General features: G+C 38.1%; 1 protein-coding gene across 1 annotated transcript in view; it reads left to right on the top strand.

The window, feature by feature from the left end:
* The window catches only part of CNTNAP5 (contactin associated protein family member 5), an 828648-nt gene that overhangs the window by 167355 nt on the left and 633447 nt on the right, over positions 1-27846 (top strand). The window contains exons 2-3 of the mRNA XM_045066473.1: positions 2913-3017; positions 21185-21378. Of these exons, the coding sequence (XP_044922408.1) occupies positions 2913-3017; positions 21185-21378 (299 nt within the window). The remainder of the gene's footprint in view (positions 1-2912; positions 3018-21184; positions 21379-27846) is intronic.

Raw genomic sequence — 27846 nt, 5'->3', positions numbered from 1 at the left:
TAATTTCCACTATCCCCGACTGCCCCAAATCATGTATTAAAACATATATACACTGTTCTCATGTATGCTAGATCATTTCTCTTCTGCTTTAAGAATAGGACACATGTCTAAAAATAATACACACTTTTGGAATTAGAATGGCTACATGGAAAAATTCTTAATTCCCAGTGACCAGGGTTAATTTGATTAGAGGCCTGGTCTATTCTCAATTTAGGTGAAATAAAGGAGGCAAAAGGAGCTATGTACTGGCTGTGGAGGAGAGGTCTTTCTTCCTTTCTGATTTGAAATTTTCCCATTATTTTCATTTTTAAGAATAGAACAAAATTTCAGCCATGTTCTCTAAAAGTCACTTTTGCAATGCACAAGGTCCATGATGAGAGGAATCCTGAACAATCTCCTCTGGACCTTCCCTTTAGCAAAGAGTGTTTATGATAAAGGTTGCTAATCTTCCAAGTGTAAACACTGACCCCACAAACTGAGATACAAGGAAGGTACAATTCAGAAGAGGAAATGGCCATTGGGGAAAATGGCAGTTGGGGTCACAAGGCCAGGAAGCTTTGGAAGCTAACCTCTCCTTGAGGCCAGCAGTTTGTGAAAGAGGAGACTGCATATGGCTGGAGGAGACAGAGCAGATCAGTTGCCTGGATGTCTAAATAGTTGGGTCCCCATTTTACTGGCTTGGGTGTAACCTTGGTGAAATACGCTTAAACTTTCTCATCAGTTTTATCTATCATCCATCTATCTATCTATCTATCTATCTATCTATCTATCTATTATCATTTACTCTTTCTATTTACAATGGTCTCTGAGCTCTGTGAGGTCTAAGATTCAATTTTACTCAACTCTCTCTCTAATGCTTGCTCAAGTTCAAGAATAAAGTATGTCCTTATAAATATTTTTTGGACTGAATTAAATTGAAATGGTTAAATCACTTCTATTCCTACTTTAAGGGAAACATGGGGTTGGGGCACAAAACTCAAACATGTCATTGTCAACATATTGAAAAATCCTAAGGACCCAATAAAAATGGTAACATGGCATTGTACATGCTGTATGTTTAAGGAATACTTAAATGCATAAATGTATAAACATGGCACTTTAAAAAATCTTCAATTTGCTTGTGGAAGTGGGTGTCAGAAGGGTTCTTAGCTATTGAGAAGTAGTGAGAGGAGTGTTACCTGAAATTGGAGGATGGTTTAACTACAGTTGCAGACAAGTGTGGCTCATAGCATAGCTGTGAAGTATGATGTTGTGTGGTATTTGATGTGTGCATGTGTACGGGTGTACTGTATTTCCGTGGGGGGTCAGTTCCACTGAATTCAGTTTCCTGTATTTACCTAATGTTTTCTGATAATGAGATAAGTATAGGCAAATGTAAGATTTGCATCACATCAAAATTGTTTGCTAATATATAAATAGTGTAACCAATCTGCGTTTCTAAATTAACATATTGGAAGTGTGTATGCACCTCCCTGCACCTGCATCATTTGCAGAATGACCAGAACTGCAGAGGTATCCTTGCTGTGATTTTTATGTCATTCCTCCTTAGTGAAGATCTGGCTCTGTTTTGTGTTTGTCAAGTACCTCAAAATATTTTTCAAACATTTGTGTTTGGGGAAAAACTCAAAATACACTTTGCCAGTTGATTTTTTTTTTTTAACACATTTAACAAACAAAAATTTAATCCTTATGTTTCTCATTAATTTTCCTGGAGTTAGATGAAATAGTCCTCTCTAAGAATTTTCTAGATAAACAAACACTCCTATCCAATGTACATTTAAAAAAAAAAAAAGACTCGCTTTTTTTGAGAACCTTTACTACACGAAGTTTCCCTTCAAATTAAATGACATAAAGTCATGTTTGAATGAGTATGTCTAGATTCAATGGCATCATTTTGCAGTGTTCTGAAAAGCCAATTGTGTACAGAATGGAAAAATAGGGAAAACATGTTGGTACTGTTGTGGGAACTAATTCTGTCCTTTCTCCCTCCCTTCCTCCCTTCCTTTCTCCCACGACCACCCATTTCTCCCAACAAACCTTTATTGAAGGCTTACTATGTATCAGATTATTTGCTAAGTCCTGCAAAGTGTGTGCCATTTAGTGTAAAATGCAAACAAATGAATGATCACAGAACATTTATACAGCCAGTTTGCTCTTTGGAGAACAGGGTCCTCTGCACAAGATTGCATGGTCAATCTGGAAGAACAGGTCTGTGTTGCCAAGATCACATCTCCCCATGGTCCCACCCTGTTCCACATTTGGACAGCATCAAAAAAAGTTTAGAAAGCCTATCTGTCACATCAGGGTAGGAAGGAAGGGTTGTTTCTGAAGTAAATATCAGACTCAAGGTTGTACAAGTTTGGGGGCTATTCTCCTTCACTTTGTGGATAGAAAGAAATTAATTATTATAATTAGTCTTTCATTTTCCAAACATTTTCGCACAGCTAGGAATGAGACATTCTAAATCATTCTATCCATCTAGATACATCTATGGCAGGACTCCTCAGGGATTGAAGATGTGAGAGCAAGTAAACAATTTTATCTTCCCTTCAGTAGTCCCCTTCCTTCTAGAATAAGCTCAATAGCCATAACTTGAGGCTTTGTTCAAGTGGTTGATTAAAGGAGCAGATGATAGACAAATCAGTGAGATTTCTGGCCACAGCATTTTCTGGTGTTGTGACCTTGGAGAAACTTCTTAAAATCTCTGAAAGTCAATGTCTCCAACTGTGAATGAAATTTTTACCTGTGTTTCAAGACTGTGAGGAGTCAATGAAATAGCACATGGAAATGAGTCATACTGTCCTTGTTCAGAGCAGTAGTTAGTAAATGATAATGGCTAATGCCATCATTCCTCTCTTGACAGGCTATATCTTGCTAATGGAATTTGCTTGCTTTCTTTCTTATCTTTATAGACAACTGTGATGACCCATTAGCATCCCTGCTCTCTCCAATGGCTTTTTCCAGTTCCTCAGACCTCACGGGTACTCACAGCCCAGCTCAACTCAACCGAAGAGTTGGTGAGTAAGGTGACTGAAATGCTAAAGGCAAGTGCTGAATAAGCACAATGTGAGGAAATGGAAGACAGAGAGCAGTTTCCTTCACTGGGATCATGTCCAAGAGCATTTTCAGAAGAAGAACGGGAAGAGAGGGTTAAGGTGGAATTAAACCCTGTTTCTCTGTGCATAATAGATATCAAACTATGCCAGTTCTATCTCCCCAACCCACACTATTCTTAATTATTATGAGAGGCCTTGGTGAAATTAAGGGTTTTTTTTTTTAATTGCTTTCTTTTTATATTTCATATATCTAACATAAAGAGCTACCAAAATATATTATTACTGAAGCATGTTTATAATAAACATGATTTAAATCTACTGATATAGTCCCTTCAATAACTTCAAATTTTAGAATAAAATGAATGTCACTAATTTAAAAAATATGTAGTACTACTAAATAAAAGCAAAAAAATGCAAATAACTTGCAAGCTTACCAGCTAGAGATAACTGTGGTTATGTGTTGGGTGTGTATCTTTACCATGTATGATGGAAGTAATAGTAGGAAACACTTAACTGATCTCTAAGGCGAAATGTCTTTAACATAATGTTGGGTATCTACATAGATATATTTTAGTCAGATTTGGTTAATTTTTATGATATATATGTTCATTTAAATACACACACATATAGCTATGTAATTGATTTTTTTAATTTTTAAAGATTGTTAAAATTTATTTTTTTATTTTTTAAAGATTATTAACATCTTGGTAATATTTATATGTTTTTATCTCACTAGAGAACATTATAAACTCTCAAGTTGAGAAAAAATGTACATGCAACTTCAAGAGGTATTCTGATCTGTTAGAGTTCATATTAATTATTCCTAATTATATCTTCTCATTGATAATATGAGGCATATCATATTAGTAAAATTTCAAATATTGGCCCATATTTGCTTTCTCGAATAAGTTATAATTGGTGATTGTGTTTGTTATGGATATAATGTGCAGAATGATTTAACTTGTCAAATTTTATTGTTTTAACTTGTTGACATTTTAATTTATAATTTTGAATTTTCATTATTCATAAGAATGATTTGTAGTTTTTGTTTGTGTATTTGGTATCTCTTTTGTACTATATTTTATAGGTATTTTGTTATAATGGGATCAGTAATTTATGTTAGCAAGTTATATGGTCTAGTTAAGGAAGGAGTTTAAGGGAGCTCCTGCGTGGCTCAGGTAGTTAAGCCTCTACCTTCGGCTCTGGTCATATTTTAAGGATCCTGGGATCGAGCCCCACATCAGGCTCTTTGCTCGGTCAGGAGCCTGCTTCCCCCTCTCTCTCTGCTTGCTTCTCTGCCTACTTGTGATCTCTCTCTCTTTCTCTCTCTATCAAATAAATAAGTAAATAATATTTAAAAATTAAAAAAAAAAGAAAGGAGTTTTAAGAATACTGTAAGAGCCTCTTAACTAAGAAAACAAATCGAGGGTTGTTGGAGGGGAGGGGGTGTGGATGGGGTAAACTGGATGAGGGGCATTAAGAAGGGCATGTAATGTAAGGTGTTATATGCAACCGCTGAATCACTAAATTCTACCCCTAAAACTGATAATACACTACATGTTAATTAAATTGAATTTAAATTAAAAAAGTAAATAAATTTTAAAACAGAATTCCATTCTATTTTTTTTTAAGATTTTATTTATTTGACAGAGAGAGATCACAAGTAGGCAGGCAGAGAGAGAGAGAAGGTGGTTCCCTATTGAGCAGAGAGCCCAATGTGGGGCTTGATCCCAAGACCCTGAGATCATGACATGAGCTGAAAACAGAGGCTCAACCCACTGAGCCACTCAGGTTCCCCAAGTATGCTATTCTAAAGGAAAAAAAGAATAAATAACCAATGACCCAGCAGGAAAATATTAATAACAATTGTGTACTAACAAGAATTTCATAAAGCATTTCACCTATATTAAGGTATTTTTTTCTTCAGAAAGATACTGTAAGATAAGTAGTATTACCTTATAATTTCAGATAGGGTTCCTGAGGCTCAGAAAAGTTGTATAACTTGCTTAACATCACACAGTTACAAAGGGGAGATGCTTTGATTCAAATCCAAGTCATTCAAAACATAGGTTTAGCTCCTAATCACCCCATGAGCTAATTGGCTCACTAACAAAGGTTTAAAAGGGCTATATTAGTGCAATTGCCGGGTCATAGGGTAGGTCTATTTTTAATTTTTTGAGGAATCTCCACACTGTTTTCCGAAGTGGCTGCGCTGCACCAACTTGCATTCTCACCAACGATATAAGAGGGTTTCTCCACATCCTCTCCAGCATTTGTTGTTTCCTGCCTTGTTATTCTTTGCCTTTCTAACTGGTGTAAGGGGGCATCTCAATGTGGCTTTGATCTGAATTTCCCTGATGGCTAATTATGATGAACTGGAGGAGAGTATGCTAAGTGAAATAAGTCAAGCAGAGAGAATTAATTATCATATGATTTCACTTACTTGTGGAACATGAGGAATAACATGGAGGACATGAGGAGAAGGAAAGGAAAAGTGAATTAAGGGAAATCAGAGGGGGAGATGAACCATGAGAGACCGTGGACTCTGAGAAACAAACTGAGGGTTCATAAGGAGAGGGGGTGGGGGATGGGTGAGCCTGGTAGTGGGTATTAAGGAGGGTATATATTGCATGGAGCACTGGGTGTTGTACATAAATGATGAATCTTGGAACACCCATCAAAAACTAATGAGGTATTTTATGGTGACTAACATAACACAATAAAAAAAATGTAAAAAAAATAATATTAGAGGGGCACCTGGGTGGCTAAGTGGGTTAAAGCCTCTTCCTTCAGTTCAGGTCATGATCCCAGGGTCCTGGAATCGAGTCCCACATCAGGCTTAGTGAGGAGCCAGCCCCCTCCTCTCTCTCTGCCTGCCTCTCTGCCTACTTGTGATCTCTGTCTGTCAAATAAATAAATAATTTTTTTTAAAGGAACTTATTTAGTTTAAAAAAATATGTTAGAAGGAGACTTGGAAACAAATTATCCAGAGTTCAAATGCTGTCTCCTGCATTTACTTACAAGCTCTGTGATCACATGTCACCTCTCTGCTCTTGACCTTAGTTCTTTATCTGTAAAGTGGAATGCTTGCCTTGACACATTATATGCACATTGAGGAAGACTTTCACATTCAAAAGATACTTCTCCCTGCAGGGTAGAGAGCTGGAGGGGAGTACGGAGGTCTACTTGCCAGTTCATGAGGCAACACAGCTCAGAAGATCTTATATATGTTTCGAATGGGACATCCAGGGCCAGAGTTTGTCCCAATCTCATCCAACTCTGCAGTGGCAAAAAGTCATTACTGCCTAGTAGCACCTGGGCAGTTTCTGGGGAAGCTGTGAGTCTGATCATATGCCAGCTTGTCCCCTAGTGAACAGATATTGACCTAGCACAGTTCTCTCTCCTCCAGTTTATTATAACAATCCTATTCACTTATCACTAGAAAATCTGTGTGCCTGAGACCAACAGCATGAGTGTGTATAGAGAGGATGTTGCTCTCTCTTTCTTCTCTCAACTAGAGTTTACATGAGCACGGCCATGCAGGAGATTCAGTCTCAGAAGGTTGAGACACGTTGGCCTAGAAGTCATCCTCTAGCACAGCTGCCAGGGCTGGCAGCCTCCCCTTCATTCCCTGGGTCCAACCATTGCCCTCAGGGGGAATTTAACACAGCTTCAAGGAGAGGTTCAATCACTGGTTCTCATCCACGAGCTATATATTTGAATCACCTGGATAGGTTTATAAGTAACACTGCCTGAGCTCGTTCCTCAGATATTCTGAATTAATTGTCAGAAATGGGGCCCAAAGGTGGATATTGATGAAGTAAATAAACACAAGATTTCCAGTTGATTCTAAAATATAAGAGTTCCAAACTGATAAGTTGAATGAATTTACAAAGAACAAAATTTTTTCTATTAATATTTATTGAGCACCTACTATGCACTAAGCACTCTGTTAGAACTGTAGCACATAGTGGTAAAAACAGGCACAAATCCTATTTATAAAGAGTTTACATGGATAATGTAAATTAGCATATAAGTAATTAATAGCTACCATTTTTGTTAGTGATAATATTGATGTCATTATCCTTATATATAACATAAATAATATGCATGCATACATATATATATATATAAATAGGATAGAGAGCCAATATAGATGCATACAGTTATATACACACAAACACACACTCACTCACACACATATACACTGAGTCAGATATAGAGAAAGAGATGAATATATGCAAATGCAAGGTTGGAGATGCACGCACACAGAACCCCATGTATTAAGATATATATATGCATATATGCATATACACACATATAGTAATATGTATGTGTACATATGCACACACATATACTACTTATACAGAATATATAAATATATAGCATGCATTATAATAAAATATAAGTTATGTTAATATTATTAAGAATAGATTGTTGTCATGAATTTTCTAAATATAGAAATCTGAAAGTTGAGAAAATTAATTTTTGTTTAGTTTGGAAATGTTAGTATGGTAATGACTTTTTTCTCCTGTAACAACAGACTTACATGCTGTCTGTCCACTGAAAAAGCCTGGAAGTATTATATATCTTTATCTAATGAACACTCCTTTCTTCATTCCTTTCTTTAAAACTTCTCTTTCATTTTAAAAGAGGAAACACATCAAATACGCCCAGAAATGCAAATTGTTCTGCATGGTTTGAAACCAGGATACATTCAGGTATACTGGAGATTTCAAAGAACATCTTGGTTTTAATTTGAATTCTCTATATATGTTTTATTAATTAATTAATTCATTCATTCATTTTTTAAAGATTTTATTTATTTGAGAGAGAGAGAGAGAGCATGAGGGGTGGGGGTAGGCAAAGAGAGAAGAAGAAGCAGGCTCCCTGCTGAGCAGAGAGCCAGAAACAGGGCTTGATCCCAGGACGCCAAGATCATGGCCTGAGTCGAAGGCAGACACTTAACTGACTGAGTCACCCAGGTGCCCCAATTTCTGAATTTTTTTTTTCTTAACATACTCCAGTCATTCATTTGCTTATTCATTCATTCATTCACTTATCACCGTATTTCATGAATTCCTTCTACTCTGCCTCATTCAGACTTTTATATGTTTATGAAGAATCTTCCCAGGAGGCCACCCAAGATGAAATCCAGGCTGTAAAAATCTTGACTTCCATGAAGCTATGTCTCTCTCATATGGAGTGTGCTCAGCAACGTTCTCACAGCTATTCCCTGTTGAGCTATTTCCCAAAGAGCAACTTTTCTGCAAGTCCTGAGCACCATTTAAAACTGCCGACTCCAGGCAACCACATACACCTCTGGCATACACTGAACATAGTAATGAGAACGACTTTACCTCTCGTGTGTGCTCAGAACTCAAGCACGCATATCTCTGACCTATACACAGGGGCAAATGCTGCCCTGCTGTTAAGTTTGTCGCGTCGGAAGCAGGGATCCGTTCCAAAGTTCAAAAGAAGACTACAGGAAAGTGCGCTGATGAGTACTCTCAGACCTGAGTGGAGCAGATGTCATGAGTTCTGTCAGTGACAAAGGAATCTTTCCGAGAAAAAACATGCCCTTGGAAACAACCTTTGCCCTGAGGTACTGCGGTGGAAGCCAAAATCTGGGCAACACACCAAATGGGGAGGTAGCCTGGGTGGTGAGTGCCCGCTGCAATAGTGTTGACAAGCTCTCTCTCCTCTAGGGAAGGGATTTGCCAAATAGAGCTTTTGTTCTCTCCCTCCACACATCCTTCAGCCCTCTCTCATCCATACACAGAGAAAGAAAAAGAAAAAAAGAGAGAGAGAGAGAACTAATTGCTTAAAAAAAAACTGACAAAATATATTAAGCGGGAGGTCAGATCACTATTAGGTTACCAAGTCAAGCTATACAATTGTAGCTTAGGAGGCATCTAACTTTGTCCAGTGTGATTTATTTTGTGGCAAGAAAGCTTTTGATCTGGGCTTTAAAGTCAGCTGGGCTTGAAGAAGCCCTTCCTGTCAGCAGAAAGTGCAGTGTTGGGGGTGCGGCGGGAAGCTGCTCAGCTGTGGCTTCGACCTGATCCAGAGTGAGAAGGTTTTAAGTTACTTTATATGATTAAAAGGCAAATAAGAACAGACATCTCTGGCCCCGTGAGAGGAGGGGTTCGTATTTTTCTTTCCCTATCGCTCTTCCCCTCATACACAGTTTTGCAAACAATTACCTTTACCATTTATCCCTTGAAATTTTAATCTCTCTTCCTCACTTGACATATTTTTGAGATGCTTGCCTGTGTAAGTTGAGATGGTTTGTTTCTAGCATGACAATTTTGTTGCCATGGAGAATCTGATTTTTTATGTCAAGGCCTTTTTAACTTCCTGGGCTCGTGGACCAGTGAAAAGGCTCAAAACCCTTGCCCCCATTTAGCACAGATTCCATACACACCTTTTATTTTCTCCTTGGGCAACACTGGTTGCAAAAACCTAAGGACCCCTGAAGGTCTTTGGAAGTTGGTTTTCGGTTTGGTGTCACTGGTCCTTCTATAAGGAGAAATGGATTCAGAGCAATTCAGGCATCAGTGATATCAGCTATCTGGGGACTTGTTCCAGATAGCTAGGTGACAATCCTGAGGATCCAATTTCACAGGCAGCACCATGACACCTACTTGCAAATGACAGCACCAGTCTCCCAGCTGAATTGATCGAGCCAGACGTGATACGGATATCATCTAATCTGTTTAAAAATACAGTGAGATGGGCAGAACTCTGTCGCTGCATTTCTTCTCCTCCACTTGAAGGGTTCTTCCCTTCTTTTCAGTTTTCCTTTTTTTTTTTTTTAATCCTGCTCTCACTGCCCCCACCCCCAGCATGACCAGAGTCAAGTTCTGTGCTTTCCTTTGTGACATTATGCTCTCCTCAATATTTGAAATAAGTGTGGACTCTTTCTGTGGATCCTGGGGCATCACCTGGGAGCTTGTTAGAAATGCAGAATCTGAGCCTCCGCCCCCAAACATCTGATCAGAACCTGTGCTTTAGCCAGAGTTGCATTTACACAGACTTCTGATCATATGCCTCTTCAATTCTTAAACTCTATGCCTCTTTCAGCTCAGGATCTTAGAGGTGGGTGCTGGGGGATGGGAGGAAATCAAAGTTATCCAAGTTATTATTAATAAGAAACCATGCTCGAAACCAAGAAGTAGAAACTTAAGCTCTATTTGTGTCATCATATTGGTACTCTAAGATAGTTGGTATCATTCACATTTTTAAGAATGAGGAAATAGACTCAGAGAGGTTAAGTCACTGATTTTTAGGATAGGCAGCTAATTGCTCAGAATTGAATTTAATTCTGTCTATCCCTAGTTAACTAACATCTTTATCCATGTTGATTTGAGATCTTAATCTGGGTAGAGGTGGGGTTAGCGTAACATTCACCCCTTTCAGGTCATTTTGGCATTTCAGATAGTATTGCCAGTGTTTTAACCACGAAGACTGGATTTTCAGGCACCAAGAGAGAAAGAGAGATATGGACACCTGTGCCTTCTCCGTGCCCCTGAAATCACACTATGGCCTAATAGACCTGTGGGCAAAATTAACTTTGACCTAGATATTTAAACAATGCTGTAGGCCTCTTCTCTGGCTAAGACAGCAATAGATCATTGAGAGATACAGAATAGAAATCTTCTGGTATTTAACAGGAGCCTTGGAACCCTGTTTCAATGTAGACAAATTGAATGTGATGACCTTCTCTCTAATCAGCCAGGATAACTGCAAAACACAATGATTTTAAGAGAAGGAGAACCTTGAACGCTTTTGCTCCCTAATAATACAATTCTTAAGAGCTTCTAAACATCAACATTCAGCAAATTGAGAGTAATAGATAAACCCACATAATTGACGCTTTATTTTTGCTTCTGATAGCCAGTCACTTCCTTTGAAATGCCAAGCTGAGATTATTTCTAAGTAGCACTCTGTAAAATGCCAGCTCAAGCAATCGCCTATCTGATACCACTAATACTTTGCAAAGAGACAAGGTCTTCAGTTTGCCAGTTTACTGAATTTAACTTAAAGCATTGTAACTTAAAAATACAGTAATGCAACTAAGAGCAGGGTAATTAATGACATACATTTGTCTAGTGGTGACAGTTTACCACTGTATTTGCAATGAAGGTCACACACAGATGGAAGTAAGTTGTATTTGAATAGCATATTGTATGGTGGATATTTTTGCTTTGTTTAACCTGGAATAGTTAGATAGAGTCCACTCAATTCCTTTGTTTAAAATCTATCTAGAAACTTTTCACTTAAGACATTGTAGAAATGGGATTCCTGGGTGGCTCAGTTGACCTGCTTTGACTCAGGTCATGATCCCAGGGTCCTGGGATCAAGTCTTGCATCAGGCTTCTTGCTCAGCAAGGAGCCTGCTTCTCCCTCTGCCTGCCCCTCCTCCTGGTTGTGCTTTTACTCTCTCTGACAAACAAATAAATAAAATCTTAAAAAAAAACCAAAAAAAGACATTGTCTAAATGCCATTAAAAAGATGAGCTAAGGGTAATTGAATCCACCATATGGAGTGAAAATGGTAACATATAACCAACCTCAAGAAACCAGAAAACAAGAGTAAATATAAACAAGCAGTTCATCTTTCTCCAGGGTTCCTGTTTGGATGCTCCACATTCTGTGGTGGTGACTTTCCTGGGGCCCCTTTTGAGAATCTCAAACTACACTTCTCTTAGACTTGTCTATGCAATCATTTACTGACACTTGTATCTGGACTTTATTTTGCTAATCAATGTACATGTTTGATAAAAGTCCAGATTTTATAAGAGAATCCATCTAATTTGTTTGCTAAGGACTTGCTTCTAATCAATCCCTCCCACAAAATATTCAGAGCAATTGGTATTATCCCTGAGATATCTCTGTTAGGGTAAATTTTGTGCAGGTAATGGAAAACAGAAAAACTCACTAGCTTGGAAGAAAAACCTCAGTAATGTGAAAAAATATTAAGTAATCAAAGTTAGGTGCACGGAGATTGAGAAGTGTCCGTACTTTTGTTTCTTGAACAGCACGGTAGTTGCAAAGGTGTTCCCCTTGGAGTAGTTTATTAAGCTAAATATTGGGTTTGTGAGGTTTTTCTGTATCTGTGTTTTATTCTACTTAAAAAAAGAATACATATTACCTTACATCAAAGGAAATCCTCAGTGAGCACCGGGCACCAGGGCTGGTGGATTCAGTTCAGCAATGCCATCCTCACAGCCCACATCCTTCTCCAGCTAATAATACACCCACCCGCACCTCAGCCAGATTCAACAACATTCTGGGAAACAGAAAGCATGGAGTCTAATGCTTGCTTTTAAGCCATCAAATTCAGTTCTTCAGAACAGCGGCATGCTGAATATCACCTCAGAACTTGTTAACAAAAATGCAGATTGTCTGGACTTAACCCAGACCTGCTGGACCAGGAACTCTGGCAGTGGGACCTAAGAATCTCGGTTTTTCCAAGCCCCTCGACTGGTTCTGATGTGCTCAGGTTTGAGAACCATGGAGTAGAGCTGTGAGACACTTACAGGACCCAAGTCTGCCCAACCACTCAGCTTTCACATCACCAGCAGTTCTTCTCTGTCCATTTAGCCATAATCTGATCATATGTCCACTTCCTTGACCCAATCACTGTCAAGGGTGGTGGAATTACCTTCACTGGCTTTAGACTAATAATCTGATACAGAGTAAGAGAATAGTTAATGAGGTTTCTTCTCTCTCCTGTGTGTGTGTGTGTGTGTGTGTCTATCTTGAGCTGTATCTCCATGATTTTGGAGGGTTACACAGCACATATTCCAGCCAAAGGAGTAATTTTCTAATGGGTTGAACTGATGCCATAATTAGTTTCTGGAACCCAAAATGAAGCTTTTGAAGTAACAATTAAATACACTTGTATTTAACCATTTGGGGGCCTATGTCATAAAAGGTGTGAGTAGACAAATATTATCTTGGTCCTTGATTCTTGCTAGAGTGGACACTGAACTATATTATTTTTATAGAAGTAAAGAAATTACTTGCCCAAAGTCAGAGTCAAAAGTAACTCTTTCAACTCAAGCACCAGACTTAGACTGGGCACTGTCTTTCAAACAAAACTGCCCCAGGAAGTCAAGATAAATGTAATATGTGAACTGTGCAAAAAGTATGCTGTTCATGGAGAGAGAAGCTTTACATGGTAATGCCAACAATATGAGATTTGTAGGTTTAAATGACTTTTGATTCCATGGCTCTGTTTTCCCTTCAAAAATCTTGGGAGTGTCATTTTTTTCTCTATATGCCTAAAAATAGGAAGAGTGTCTTCTCTTGCTCCTTAATCGTTTATATTGCTTTACTCATGGATGGAATTCAATAATTATATATCCATTAAATGAGGAATAAATAATCCACTAAAAGCATCCCCAGGCCTGAGTACCGATGCATAGTTAAGTTGTATTGATCTGACAAATTAAATAGAACTCAGCTTCCACCAGTTTATAAGAGAAATTCTAGAGCAGTACTAGCCAATAGAAAGTTCTGCAAGAATGGAATATTCTTTGTGCTATCTAAAAAGGTAGCCAGTAGCTACACGTGGCTATGGAAATGTGGCTAAGGCTACTTCAGAACCAAAAGGTTAAGACAAGCTAATTCAAATTTAAAGTTAGTAGCTGCCACATTGAACAGCATAGTTCTGAAGTCTTTTCACATTTTATATACACGACCTTCTCACCTGAGTGTTTTTATGTGTATGTGAATCAATCCTTGGCCTACAAGGGGCATAAATGTGAGATATCCTCCTCGGGACTGACCTCCAAAATTTCCAAGCCCCAAATGCCCTCCTGCTGATTTCTCTCACTTCCTGTATAATTTTGAACTGTGACATGCTCAGCCTGATGTACTTTTTTGATCAATGAGGTCCTTAATGGCTACACTCTTCACAAGGGAAGTACTCACTGTAGGACACCATGGCTATCTGAGTAATGAGCACTAGAACCCTTCAGAGTAAAACACAGCTCTCTCTGATCAACACAGTCACATAGGTTTGTGCACAAGTGTACACACTATAGCAAGGGCTGTTGGAGCCCACATCTCACGGACCTCATCACTTCCAGTACAAGGACATCTTAGAAGCTGGCCTGTCATGGAACTTCTGATTCAAATTATTTGTGGGGGAGTGATTTCTGGAGACAGGTTGTGAGGGTTAGGAGAGGGGAAAGCTAGCAAGAAACATGGTCTCAACTGAAGCCTTGCTTTCTTCTAATGCCAGGAGGAAGTTCTGGACCACAGATTGCACCACAAGTATCAGCCACATCTTGAGACAAGGGGATTGACTTTAGGAACTGTGTAGCAGTTCATCACTGGCTGAGATGAGAACCAGGAAGTGGCAGCTTCCTGGGCAAGCGTGCTTCTGTTTGGCTAATGGAGAAGGGGACAGACAGTTCTAGTTGTCAGCCTGCATCTACAGTTGGGGGATGGATCCATAAGCTAAGGAAGACCACAGAAGAACACTTAGAATACCTTAGGATCTCCCCCCAACATTACCACTTTCAACCCCTACACCTTCTTTACTCTGCCTGAAGTCTCTCTCTCTCCCTGCCGTTATTTTCAAGCACTATGGGACTCAGTTGTTATATTTATGATTTATGATAACACACTCTGGTAATAGAACCCTAAGTTGTATCCTGCACTGATGGGATTAAGCTCATCCATAAGAAGGCTCGCTTGCTGATGTGCCAAGGATTGGCTCTCCTTCCTTCCCTGTCTCAGCTCCATCTGCCTAACCCAAATTCCTGGGGTCATTTTCCAAAGAAACTATTGACACTCCAATCCATGCTTCATAATTGACTTCTGGGGAACCTAGCAAAGTCACACACAAAGAGCCACTGTTGCCCCAACATTACTCTTGAGGCAGCCTCAGGTATGACTGGATCTGAATCGGACCCAGACTCTCCCCTCCCTTTCATGAGTCTCCTATTATAAACTCCTTTGGTCTTCTCTGCAAATTGGCCTCAATAGGTCCACTTCAGGTTTTTGTTTTGTTTCGTTTTAAGATTTTACTTATTATTTATTCGACAGAGACAGCAGGAGAGAGCACAAGCAGGGGGAGCAGTAGGCAGAGAGAGAAGCAGGCTCCCCACTGAGCAGGGAGCCCAATGTGAGGCTCCATCTTAGAACCCTGGGATCATGACCTGAGCTGAAAGCAGACACCTAACTACTGAGCCACCTAGGCGCCCCACACATCAGGTTTTCCTACAGGTTTTATCTGTTTTGAAACCCACAGGGTGTTTGGCCAGGTTCCCACTTTCTTTATCCTCAGGGAGTCCTGGCCAGGGCTGGCCTGAAACGCCCAGGTCCTACCATACCTGCCCAGCAGAAGGATGATGATGCCCAGGCTTCCAGAAAACATCCCACCAGCCTCAGAAATCCCTGCTCAGCCATAGGTCCTGCTATAAATGGATGATAACAACTCTGTACATGGAGGTATAGGAAGCCCTCCTGAGTGCTTTGTGCAAGTCTGTGAATGTTATCACTCTTACCCATACTGTATAACATTAAATATTTATGGAACAGTGTCTCTGCTTTTCTCATTGCCATCTCTAGGTAGTTTTGTCCCTGAAAAATCTTGAACCTTTGCTTATATGGGCATGAAATATTTAATAATTAATGATGCAACTAATAATTTAAGCTCACCTCCCAGTCATTGGTGACAATGTACCTGTACCTTTTGAGACTCTTGTGTAAATCTGGGGGAAGGCACGAGCCTAAGAAACCTATTCCCTGCAGAAATTATTTTAGGGCTTTTAAAAGTGGCTATGTGCTTCAAACGAGTAGGTATGAAAATGCTGTGTGTATGCGTGTGTATGTGATGATTCTAGTTCCTGTTGGTCTTGTACTAAATGGACTCTTTTTGAATAATAGTTGTAAAATTTTGCTGAGCAGAGGGCTGTATATAATCCATCTTGTGCCCATTTCCAGTGTATGACACCAATGAACTCTCATTTCCTTTTCTGAGTTAGAAGTGGAGATAAGTGTAGAAACCGAGGAATTTCTCCATTTTCTACCAGTTATTCTGTTTCATGCTTAGAGCCTCCCTAGCTTGTGAAGTGAGGAATAAGCATCATGGTATAAAGGCTGAGGAGGTTGCTGCTGCGAGTCAGAAGATGTTTCTCTTTTCCTAGTTTAAATCTTCTTTAGAATTCTCCATAAGGATCATTTCTAAGGCTGAAGACCCTGGTCCCTGTTGGAACCTCAGGTAGGGATGAAGCATCGGAAGGACTGGGTTGGAGAACAGTCTCTCACCACCATTAGCTGGTTGACCCTCCGAGGCTGCTTTATTCTTTCATAAATGGAATTAAAAATACATTGCTGATTGCTGTGGGAATCAGGTAAGATATTCTAAACAAAATCGGGAATGTGAATTATGTTTCTCATGAGAATTGCTATTTTGGAAAAGAAAAAGAAGCAGGAGGAAGGTTTTCTGTTCATCCTGTTTGGAGTTGGTATTGCCAAGTGGTTAAGTTTGAGCTCTGGGTCCTGGTTTTGTGGTTTCAAATCCCCTGTTCTGCCACTTACTAGTTGTGTGATCTTGGAAAAGCTGTCCAATCTTTCTGGCCTCAGTATCACCACCTGTAAAATGGGCATAATGATATCTATCATATAAAGCTACTGTGTCGATGATTGAGTCCATGTGTGCCAAGTACACAGGGGGTTGCTGAGCACTTAGCAAGGACCATATGTCAGCTAATGGTGTTTATGAATGAACACTCCAAGGTCGTGCAGGATAGGTGTGATGAGAAGGAACAAAGGGTTAACTGGGAGGGGAAATAACTATTCAAGTAAGAGCTGAGGTGGATATTTCTCAATTCACAGTTTTTCAGATTTCCTTGCCAATTGTTAAGTGTGAGTTTAACTACACATCTGTGTTTGGTGTGGGGACTTGGGGGACAAATGAGACAAGGGTGTCGATCTTTAGATCCAGAGGCAATTCCAGGTAGTTATTTTTTGTTATTGCTTCTGATCATCAAAAATAGCATGTTGGATTTAAGCTATTTTGAACCACTATATAGCTAAATAAAGCAATCCTTAATGGTAAAATATTAGAACTGGAATTGTAGAGGTGGTCCCATCCAGTTTTTCCCAAACCATTCAGCATGCCAGGAACAACTTCTTAAAAAATCAAATTCCTAGGTTAGGCCCTGGAATAAGTCATCAAGTAGAAGGCCCAAGAATGTGTACTATCATCTTCACAAACACCTAAAGGTGTTTCTGATGATTGAACCCCTCTGAGAATTTCTCATCCAGTCTAACCTTGAGAGCAGAATAATATCTAGAACCAGGTCTCTTGGCTTTCAGTCCATAATCCCCTTTTCCCACCCTAGTCACATACGGCAAATGTAATGTTCAGGGCTTGGGCTGTGCTAAAATATAACGTAAAAATCATTCAGGATCCCATGTTTGAAAACTATTGGAAAATTCTAGATGATATTAAAATATAAAGTGAAGTTAGTTTTCTTCTAAAATTAAAATCTTCCCTTAACTTTTTATTAGATTCTCTTAAATTCAAACTACAGGGGTTATGGGAGTTGCGGCTCATAGTCATTTATACCTCAGCCACATTTATAGGCAGCACTGCCTTAGTTTACGCCTTTGACGCAGGTATCTGTGTGTACGTTACACCCACTTTAGAGAATAATTCAGAAACAGAAAGCTAGTGTGGGCACAGTATGTGTTTAGAGTAGCTGCAAATAGTATCTTAGGCTTCTCTCATCATTTTGAAAACACAGTTATTGTTTGGTGCAAGGAACAAAATGTTTGCCATAGCAACCATGGCAACCCTGGAGGCCTGGTCTATTAGCTGTAATGCAGGGAACATCTTCAACAGCAGGAAAAGAGTTCTTGGCAATTATCACCCAGACAGTGTCCCTCTGTTTTAAGAGCTTAGGTTGAAGCTTCTGGGTTTGGAACATTTTTAACTCAATGTGTTAATGAAGGTGAACAGCAACAATTCTATTTCAGTTAATTTCAGGGTGATTAATAAGCTACGGATTCTACTGTGGGCAAAAGGGAGATGTGATTTTCTTTAGGCAAATTTGAAGAAACCTTAGCATTATCTCTCTGTCTTTTGTTTAGTCTTGTTTTGGTTCGGTTTGGTTTTCAGTCGGTCTTCTGTGATTTTATGTTTTGCGTGCTGACAGGGAGAGTTCCTTGTCATTTTGTTCTCTCTCTTCCATTCTTAACAAAAATTCTTAACATATATGAGGATGACAATAATTAGAATAAATGAAGAAAAAAATCCTAAAACATGACTAGGAGCTCTGGCTGCTGATAATTGAGGATAAAAGAGGACTAGTTAAGGTCTGAGGATTTTGATTTCAAAAATAGTGATGATCACATAAAAAGTCACAAGTTGTCACCAGCTGTTCAATTGCTGTACATATTCTTTAGGCAATAAACCACATAAATATGAATAATGCGAATCTGCATTTATGTAAGAAAGACATACTGATAATAGAAAATATGTCATAGGCAAAAAGCATAAAAGGATGAAATCACTCATAGTTTCATCACTCAGAAGAAATCATCATACAAATTTCTCTTCGATCATGTTTTAACACATGATATATAGTTTATACAAACTTGCGTTTTTTCACTTAAGAAGAAAGAGACCCCATGAAATGAGCAGGAGGAGAAATTGAATGGAAATAAAGAATAGGCTCAAAATTGTTTTGGACTTTAAAATTATTTTTTAATGTTTTTGAAATGTAAGTGCTCTTCTTAAGCCTCTCTGTCAGTTGTGAAAAGTTGAGAGAAGGTAGTCAGGGCTGGGAATTGTGGACAATTTAGTAAACACAGAGCTGTTAGACAAAAATGTACTTCCGGATCTGGCAGGTCAGATCTCTGCTCATATGCCTCCTCCCTGTGCCTTTCTTCTGTATTGATTTTCTGGGTGTTTTGGTTTTTTTGTTTGTTTCTTTTTCTGCTGAAAAAAATTTTTTCCTGAAACTTTTTTTTTCCTGCTACATAATAGTCTCAAAGAGCAATGCTTGAATCCCAACTGTCAGGTGTTCCAAACTTGCTGGATCTCAGTTTCCTGAACTATATACTGGCAATTGCGCTATTTATCTTACAGGATATTATGTATGTTTTAAAGTAGGTTGAATTGCAGTATCAAAAAAGTTCTAATCCACAATGTCTTGAGCAACATAGTTGCTTAGTTCTTATTTATATTATTATTTGGGGCAGGTATTCAAGTAGACAGATGCTTTCCTTCATGTGATGATATGGGAAACCAAGATCTTTCCATATTATTGTTTTGTCATCACCTCAGGCCTTGGTGCCAACTGCATCTATCAGTCATAGAAGGAGAAACAAGTGGGGAAGAGACCAGTTGGCTTCTAAGTGGCATGTCTTCCTCCTACTCCTATCTTGGTTAGGGAGAACTTATCTCTGTGACTATAAGTATAAGAGGATGGAGAGCTGAAAATGAAATTAAGCTTCATACCCACCCGAGAAGAAGAGAAATGGATATCAGGGAAATCAGCCATATCTGCCACTGTATCTGTGTCTTGCAGAACACTTAATAAAATACATTCTGTAATAGGTGCTGAGCATGTTCCATCTCTTCCTTTCCCTGCATTTCAGTCTTCTCAGGAAAGTAAAAAAAAAAAAAAATCAAACCAAAGCTTAATAGCAGTTGCTATTAAGAGAGAATCAACACATACCTTGCGGGATGTGCCTATGACTAAAGTAGGGTTCACCTCATGTCCTCCATCTCCTGTGCCTACATGTCTGCTTCCATCAATGACGGGCTGTCTACACCAGGGAGCCAGGGCTCAGAAAAGTTCTGGATTACCAGGAAGAAGTCCCATTGGTTCCTTCGGAGATCGTGAGAAAGTTATAAAATCATAACTAAAATGATTTTATTAAATGACAAAGGTTGAAATCAAAAGGGATTTATTGATTAAGTCCTCTAAATTGAAAATGTAATTAACTCACCAACTTGATACGCTGAGCAAGGTACTTCACAGAAGTGTTGTTTCCTTCTCATCCCCACCCATGGCATACACATTCTGCCTTTCCAGGATTCCACTCAGGATTTGGAAGATTTGTTAACTCTTGGGTCAGTAAAAATGATTATTGACCTCATTATTACCATGTGAAACAATTAGAGAAGACTGAGGCCACAAGTCTTCCAACAAGTCTTCCAAAGTTGCAAGAGCTAATATTGATCTTTTGCAGAGTTCCAGTATATCAAATAATGGATTTTTAAGGCCCAGGGTCTTTTGTCCCATGTAAGAATGTTTTTGTGTGTCAAGTATACTGAATCCCGTGTAGATCCAGAAACACGGCACACTGCCTCATGTCCCCTGATATTTTGTGCATGCTGTTCCTTGGGCCTGTTTGATCTCTCCAACGTTTTCTCTCTTTCACCTTGTTTGCCTGCAGCATGGTCATACTTGCTTCAGGCTTGCTTCAGCTGTACTGTCTCGTCATCACTATCTCATTTCACTATCTCATTTTCTGTCACCTACAGAGATATTCTGTCCTCTGAGCTCCTATTGTACCTTGTGTTTGCCTTTTATAAGGCTTCCTATCACATCAAATTGCACATTTTTGTTTTCATGTCTTTCTTCAGTATCCAGAATGCTCCAGGTGCTCAGAGAACATCAGTTGCATGGATGAGACAGAGTCAAAGATATAGTCAATGATCTTTCATCTTTGTATCCACAGAAAAAATATCTGGGCCTTGGTAGAGGGAGGGATAAAAGAGTGGAGAAAAGAAGGAAGGAAGGAGCTCTCCATTAAGCAAAGGATAGAAAGCATGTTATAAGATTAAGGTTGTAGGAGAATAAAAATAAATAAGTAGTACCGATTGTACTAGGAATCCAAAAAATAGAAACTAATGCCCAAGGAAAGACAGAAAGAATTATGGAAGGGACAGCATGGGCTCGAGATGAATCTTGAACCATGAAAGGGAATAGTGTGGAAGAGGAGAATGGAAATCAGGCCATGCAAGGAGGAGCAGGGCGCTTTGGGGGGTAAAGACATCTTAGCGGCACACCATTTCTTTCTCTTTGAGAGCTGAGAGTTGCAGCCATGGGGAATGTTACTACAACTCTCTCTCTGATCTTCTTCCAGGAACTGGCGGTTGGTCCCCAGCAGATTCCAATGCTCAACAGTGGCTCCAGATGGACCTGGGAAACAGAGTGGAGATTACAGCAGTGGCCACGCAGGGAAGATACGGAAGCTCTGACTGGGTGACGAGTTACAGCCTGATGTTCAGTGACACAGGACGCAACTGGAAACAGTACAAGCAAGAAGACAGCATCTGGGTAGGACATCTTTTCTCTTCCAGTGAATGAATCTGAGATATAATAATGGTAACCAGTGAGCATTTCTATCATTTTCCTCTACTCAGATTGTTGGTAGCTTAATAACTGTAGAGTGCCCATTCAGTAATAATTAGATGGTCTATGAGTCCTCCTTCCAGCATGGTTTCAGTTCCAAGGGAAATTAGGATGCCTGTTGGGAAAAAAAAAAAAAAAGTGTTTTCCTCCTCTTCTGGTAACCTGAGTAATTCGATGAGCAGGTCTCAATTCTTCATCTAAAAAAACAGAAGGGTCTGATTTTTAATGAGAATGTATTGATTTATTGAGCATGTATTTATTCACTCACCTGTTCATTATGTATCAAACACTTCACGTATCCTCTAGTGACCCAGCAAGCTGTTATATAATGCAATCGACATTGAACAATTTGTAAAATCTCAGCCTGAGAATCTGTAGTCTGGTCTGATGTTATAGCCACTGTGCTCAACAACTTCTATTCAAGATTTGAAAACAATTAAAAGGTTTAAAAAGACAAGACAAATGCAAAATGTAGAATCATTTCGTCATTATAAATAACATCACCTAGGAAGTGAAGGACAGTGTGCTCCAAGTTGTGAAAAAGAAATTTCCTCCCCACCCCAAGGTCTAAACTCTTGACCTTCAGGTATAGTGAAAGGCTGTCCCCAGACTGAGGTTAGAAAGGGAGACAGAGACACTGAGCAAGAGGCATCTGGAGGAGGCTTCAGAAACTGATGCACTAAATGAAATAATGTGTTTCTTTATGTTGCTTACAATTTATGGAAAAAACATCTCCAAATATTTATTTTTTTCTTAATGTATATACTATGTGAAGATGTGGCAGTTGATAGGCTAATCTGTCTTTCTCATATTCTCCCTACTTGTTTCCCCCTTTAAATTAATGCTAAGTATGGTTCCAAATTGCTATTGTCTATGCTTTTCTGTGTTGGCCCTACTTTGGTTGGAAACAGATTTCTTTCTTTTTTTTTTTTTTTTTAATTTATTTGACAGACAGAGATCACAAGTAGGCAGAAAGGCAGGCAGAAAGAGGTGGGGAGGGGGAAGCAGGCTCCCCGCTAAGCAGAGAGCTGGATGTGGGGCTAGATCCCAGGACCCTGAGATCATGACCTGAGCTGAAGGCAGAGGTTTTAACCCACTGAGCCACCCCGGCCGGCGCCCCTGGAAACAGATTTCTATTTTATGTTCATTGCTATTTGATAATTGTCTACTCATCAATATTGCTAATTGAAAATAATAGTGAAGTTAGGATTGAGATTAGTTATGGTAGATTGAATCTTGGGAATACTATTATTATCATGTTTATTCTAGGTTGCCTGTATATTAAGTTGTAACATTTACAAGGAATATGGATTTTTTACATTTTAAAAATTGGGTTTTAAGGGGTACCTGGCTGGCTCAGTCACAATAGCATATGACCCTCGATCTCGGGATTGTGAGTTTGAGACTCACATTGAGGGTAGAAATTACTTAAATAAATAAAACTTAAAAACGTTTTTCTAAATAGGGCTTCAGGAGACCATTCCATTTTTTCACTCAATTTTGAAGCCTCCATAAATTTTTACAGATTTTTTGTTTTCTTTTGTCTTTTTTTTAGTTTGAAATGAAAAATAAGCACACCTTCCATTTTGAAGAACAATTTTAAGGTTATATTTTGACTTGAGAGAGACAAATAGATGTGGGGTTATTTATTTTCTTTGACATTTTCAATCAAAACTGGTTGTTTTTCAGAATGAATTGAAGTTTTGAATTGAAGTTTGAATTATTTCGTCTAAATATTTTTATTAATGTATAACTGATATGCAATATCATAGTCATTTCAGGTATATAACATATGATTCAACGTTTGTCTAAATTGCAAAATGGTTATCACAAAAAGTCCAGTTACCATCTGTCACTATACAATACTATTGTCCGTAGGATATTATTGTCTGTATTCTCTATGTCGTACATTACATCCCTATGACTTCTTTATTTCTTAATTGGAAGACTCTACTTTTTGATCTCCCTCACCCATTTTGTTCATACCCCAACTCCCTCCCTTCTGGCAACACCAATCTTTTCTCAGTTCCTAAGAGTCAAGATTTTGTTTGTTTGCTATGTTTTTTAAATTCCACATGGTAAGCATGTGGTATTTGTCATCGTATAACAGACATATACTACTTAATCTAATACTCTCATGGGCCATCCATGTTATTGCAAATGAGGAGATTTCATCCTTTTTTATAGCTGAGTATTATCTGCGCACACACACACACACACACACACGCAACATCTTCTTTGTCCATTCATCCATTGATGGACACTTAGGCTGTTAGCATACCTTTGCTGTTGTAAATAATGCTGCAATGAACAGAGGGGTGCATATCTTTTTGAATTAACATTTCTGTTTTTTTGGATAGATATCCAGTAGTGGAATTGCAGGACCATATGGTAATTCTATTTTTAATTTCTTTTGCTGTTTTCTATAGTGGCTATACCAGTTTGGATTTTCAGCAACAGTTCATGAGGGTCACTTGTTCTCTTGTTTCTTGTGTTTTTGGTAATCACTCTGACAAGTGTAAGTGATAGCTTATTGTGGTTTTGATTTGCATTTCCTTGATGATTAATGTTGTTCATCATCTTTTCATGTGCCTGTTGGCCATCTGTATGTCTTCTTTGGAAAAGTGTCCATTCAGATTTCCTACCCATGTTTTAATCAAATTGTTTTGTTGTTCTCATTGAGTTGTATGAGTTCTCTATATATTTTGGATATTAGCCCTTTGTCAGATATATGATTTCCAAATACCTTCTCCCATTCAGTAGGTTGCTTTTTGGTTTTGTTAATGGTTTCCTTTGCTGTGCAGAAGCTTTTTAGTTTAATGTCCCATTTGTTTATTTTTGCTTTTGTTGCACTGATCCAAAATATATATACAACTGATTTCAAAGAACTTCAAATTCATGTTTTCTTCTAGGATTTTTATGGATTCAGGTCTCACACTCAAGCCTTTAATCTTTTAAATTAATATGTATGTATATTATAAGATAGTCATCTAGTTTCATTCTTTTGCATGTAGCTCTCTAGTTCTCCCAGCACCATTTGCTGAAGACAGTCTTTTCTCCATTGTATATTTTGCCTCTTTGGTCATAAATTAGTTAACCATATATTGTGGTTTAATCTCTGGGCTCTCTATTTTGTCCCACTGATCTATGTGTCCGTTTTTATGCCAGTGCTATGTATTACTATAGCTTTGTAGTATGTTTTGAAATCAAGAAGCATGATGCCTCCAGTTTTGCTCCTTCTCAAGATTGTTTTGGCTTTTGGGGTCTTTGTGTTTCCAAAGAAATTTTAGAATTATTTTTCTACACCTATGAAAAATGTCATTGGAATTTTGATAGGGATTTCACTGAATATATAGACTGCCTTGGGTGGTCTGGACATTTTAACAATAGCAATTCTTCAAATCCATAAGCATGAAATATCTTTCTATTTCTTTCTGTCTTCAATTTCTTTCATCAAGGTCTTACTTTTTTAAGTATATGAGTCTTTCACTTCTTACATTAAATTTATTACTAGGTATTTTGTTCTTTCTGATGCAATTATAAATGGAATATTTTTATTTTTCTTTCTGATACTTTCTTATCAGTGTATAGAATCACAACACATTTTTGCACATAATTGTTATGCCTATGATTTGCAATACTATGTTAAATGAAAATGGGGAAAGCGGACATCCTTAGGAGGAAAAATTTTCAGTTTTACATTGTTGAAAGTGATATTAACTGTGGGTTTGTCACATATGACCTTTATTATGTTGAAGTTCCTTCCCACTATACCTCTTTGCTTAGGGTTTTTCATTAATGGATGTTTAATTTCATCAACTCCTTTTTCTGCATCTATTGAGATGATCATATGATGTCTAGATTTCACTTCTGTTAATGTGGTGTATCACACTGATTTATTTGTAGATGGTGAATCTTGCATCCCTGTGATAAATCCTACTTGGTAATGGTGTATGACTCTTAATGGATTGTTATATTCGGTTTGCTAATATGTTGTTGAGGATTTTTTCATCAATGTTCATTGGGATATTGGCCTGTAATTTTCTTTTATATATCGTCATTGTCCAGTTTTGGTACCAGGGTAATGCTGGCCTCATAAAGTGAGTTTGGAAGCAGTCCCTCCTCTTTACTTTTTTGGAAGTTTGAGAATAGGTATTAACTCTTTAACTGTTTGGTAGAATTAACCAATGAAGCTATCTAGTACTGGACTTCTGTTTGTTGGAACTTTTTGATTGCTTATTAGTAACTGATCTGTTGAGATTTTCTGTTTCTCATGATTCAGTGCTGGATGAAATTCTAGGAATTTAACCATTTCTACTTAGTTGTCCAATTTGTTGGCATACAATTGTTGGTAGTAGGCTTTTGTTTATGTTTTGTTTTTGTTTTTTTGTTTTTTGTTTTATATCGTCCCTTTTATTTCTATGGTATGAGTTGTAACTTCTCCTTCATTTCCAATTTTATTTGAGTCCTCTTTTTTTCTTTCTGTGGTGAGTCTAGCTAAAGGTTTGTCAGTTTTGTTTTTCTTCTTAAAGAATCAGTTTCTAGTTTCATTGATGTTTTCTACTGTTTTGAGGGTTTTGTTTGTTTCTTTGTTGTGTTTTGTTTTTATTTCTCTTATTTCCACTCCAATATTTATCATTTTCCTCTTTCTACTAATTTTGATTTTTTTTCTAATTCCTTTAGATGTCAAGTTGAATTTTTTATTTGAGATTTCTTTGTTTCTTGAGAGAGGCCTTATTGCTATGAACTCCTCCCTTAGAATTGCTGTTGCTGCATCACATAGATTTTGGTATGTCATATTTCTGTTTTCATTTGTCTCTAGATTTTCTTTTCCTCCTTTGATTTTCTTCATGATCCAGTAGTAGTTCACTAACATGTTGTTTAATCTCCATGCATTTGTAGCTTTTCTAGTTTTCTTCTTGTAATTGATCTTTAAAATTTATTTATTTATTTATTTGAGAGAGCTTGCAAGTGAGGGGTTGTGGGGAGGATCAGAGGGAGAGGGACAACAAGCAGACTCCATGCTGAGCATGGAGACTAACTGAAGACTGGATCCCATGACCCTGGGATTATGACCTGAGCTGAAATCAAAAGTAACATGCTTAACCAATGGAACCATCCTGATGCCCCTTAAATTGATTTCTAGTTTCATACCACTGTTGTCAAAAAAGATGTTTGATATGACTTCAGTTTTCTTGAATTTACTGAGATGTTTTTGAGACTTAACATGTGGTATACCCTGGAGAGTATTCCATGTTCTTTTGAGATTGCTGCTTTCAGATGGAATGTTCTAGCTATACCTGTTAAGTCCTTCTGGTCTAATGTGCCATTTAAGACTGGTGTTTCCTTATTGATTTTCTGTGTGAATAATCTATCCATTGATGTAAGTGAAGGATTAAAGTCCCCTACTATTATTATATTGCTGTCAATTTCTACCTTTAAGTCTATTAATATATGCTTTGTATATTTAGTGTTCCTATGCACGGTGCATAGATATTTGTTTTATCTCCTTCTTTTGAGTCTTTTACCCTCATGTACTGCCCTCTTTTTCTTTTATCACAGTCTTTATTCTAAAATCTATTTTGTTTGATGGAGTATAGCTACACCAGCTTTCTTCTGCTTTCCTTTTGCATGGAATGTCTTTTTCATCCCTTACTTTTCAGTCACTATTGCTTTATCTCCTAAACATCTTGTAGCTAGTATATAGAGGCTTGAAACTCACAGAGACTAACCCAAGATCATACTGGGGGTGCTAGAATACAGAACTAAGATTTATTTCTAAATATACATGATTGCAAAACTGTATTTTCTATTTCTCCTTTATTGCACTTGATTAGTTTTAAAGTTTCACGAAATTGATTTACTTCTCTTACTTTAAATGTAAACTTTATTTGGACCCACTGTTAAGCCCTTTTGTTGCTAAAGTATGAGTGAGAACACAGTAATAACATAGAACTGTTTATATAGCAAATGGATGGGGCTCAAACTGAAACTGCATGGCCATCAAACAGACTGAGTATTTTACCAAATACTTCATAGACATACGTAAAATCTGACTTGTGGTTAATATTCATTATTATTTCCACAAGATTATGTTGCTGGATGAATAGATTATCTTGAGAAATTTTATTTATTCATTTTAATTTTTATTTTAAATTTAAAATTAGAAGGGAGATTATAGATTTACCAGAATTAACCCTGATAAAAAAGATGAGAACAATGGCCAAACGAGATTTTTTTTTCGTTTAAGATTTTACTTATTTATTTGACAGAGAGAGTGATCACAAGTAGGCAGAGAGGCAGGCAGAGTGGGGGAAGCAGGCTCCCTGCTGAGCAGAGAGCCCGACGCAGGGCTCGATCCCAGGACTCTGAGATCATGACCTGAGCCAAAGG

Source organism: Mustela putorius, unplaced genomic scaffold (genome assembly GCF_011764305.1).
Source record: "Mustela putorius furo isolate JIRA1106 unplaced genomic scaffold, ASM1176430v1.1 tig00003867_pilon_pilon_pilon, whole genome shotgun sequence".
NCBI classification, from domain to species: domain Eukaryota; kingdom Metazoa; phylum Chordata; class Mammalia; order Carnivora; family Mustelidae; genus Mustela; species Mustela putorius.
The sequence above is the reverse complement of the archived record's forward strand: the minus strand, read 5'-3'. Positions and strand labels throughout refer to the sequence as shown.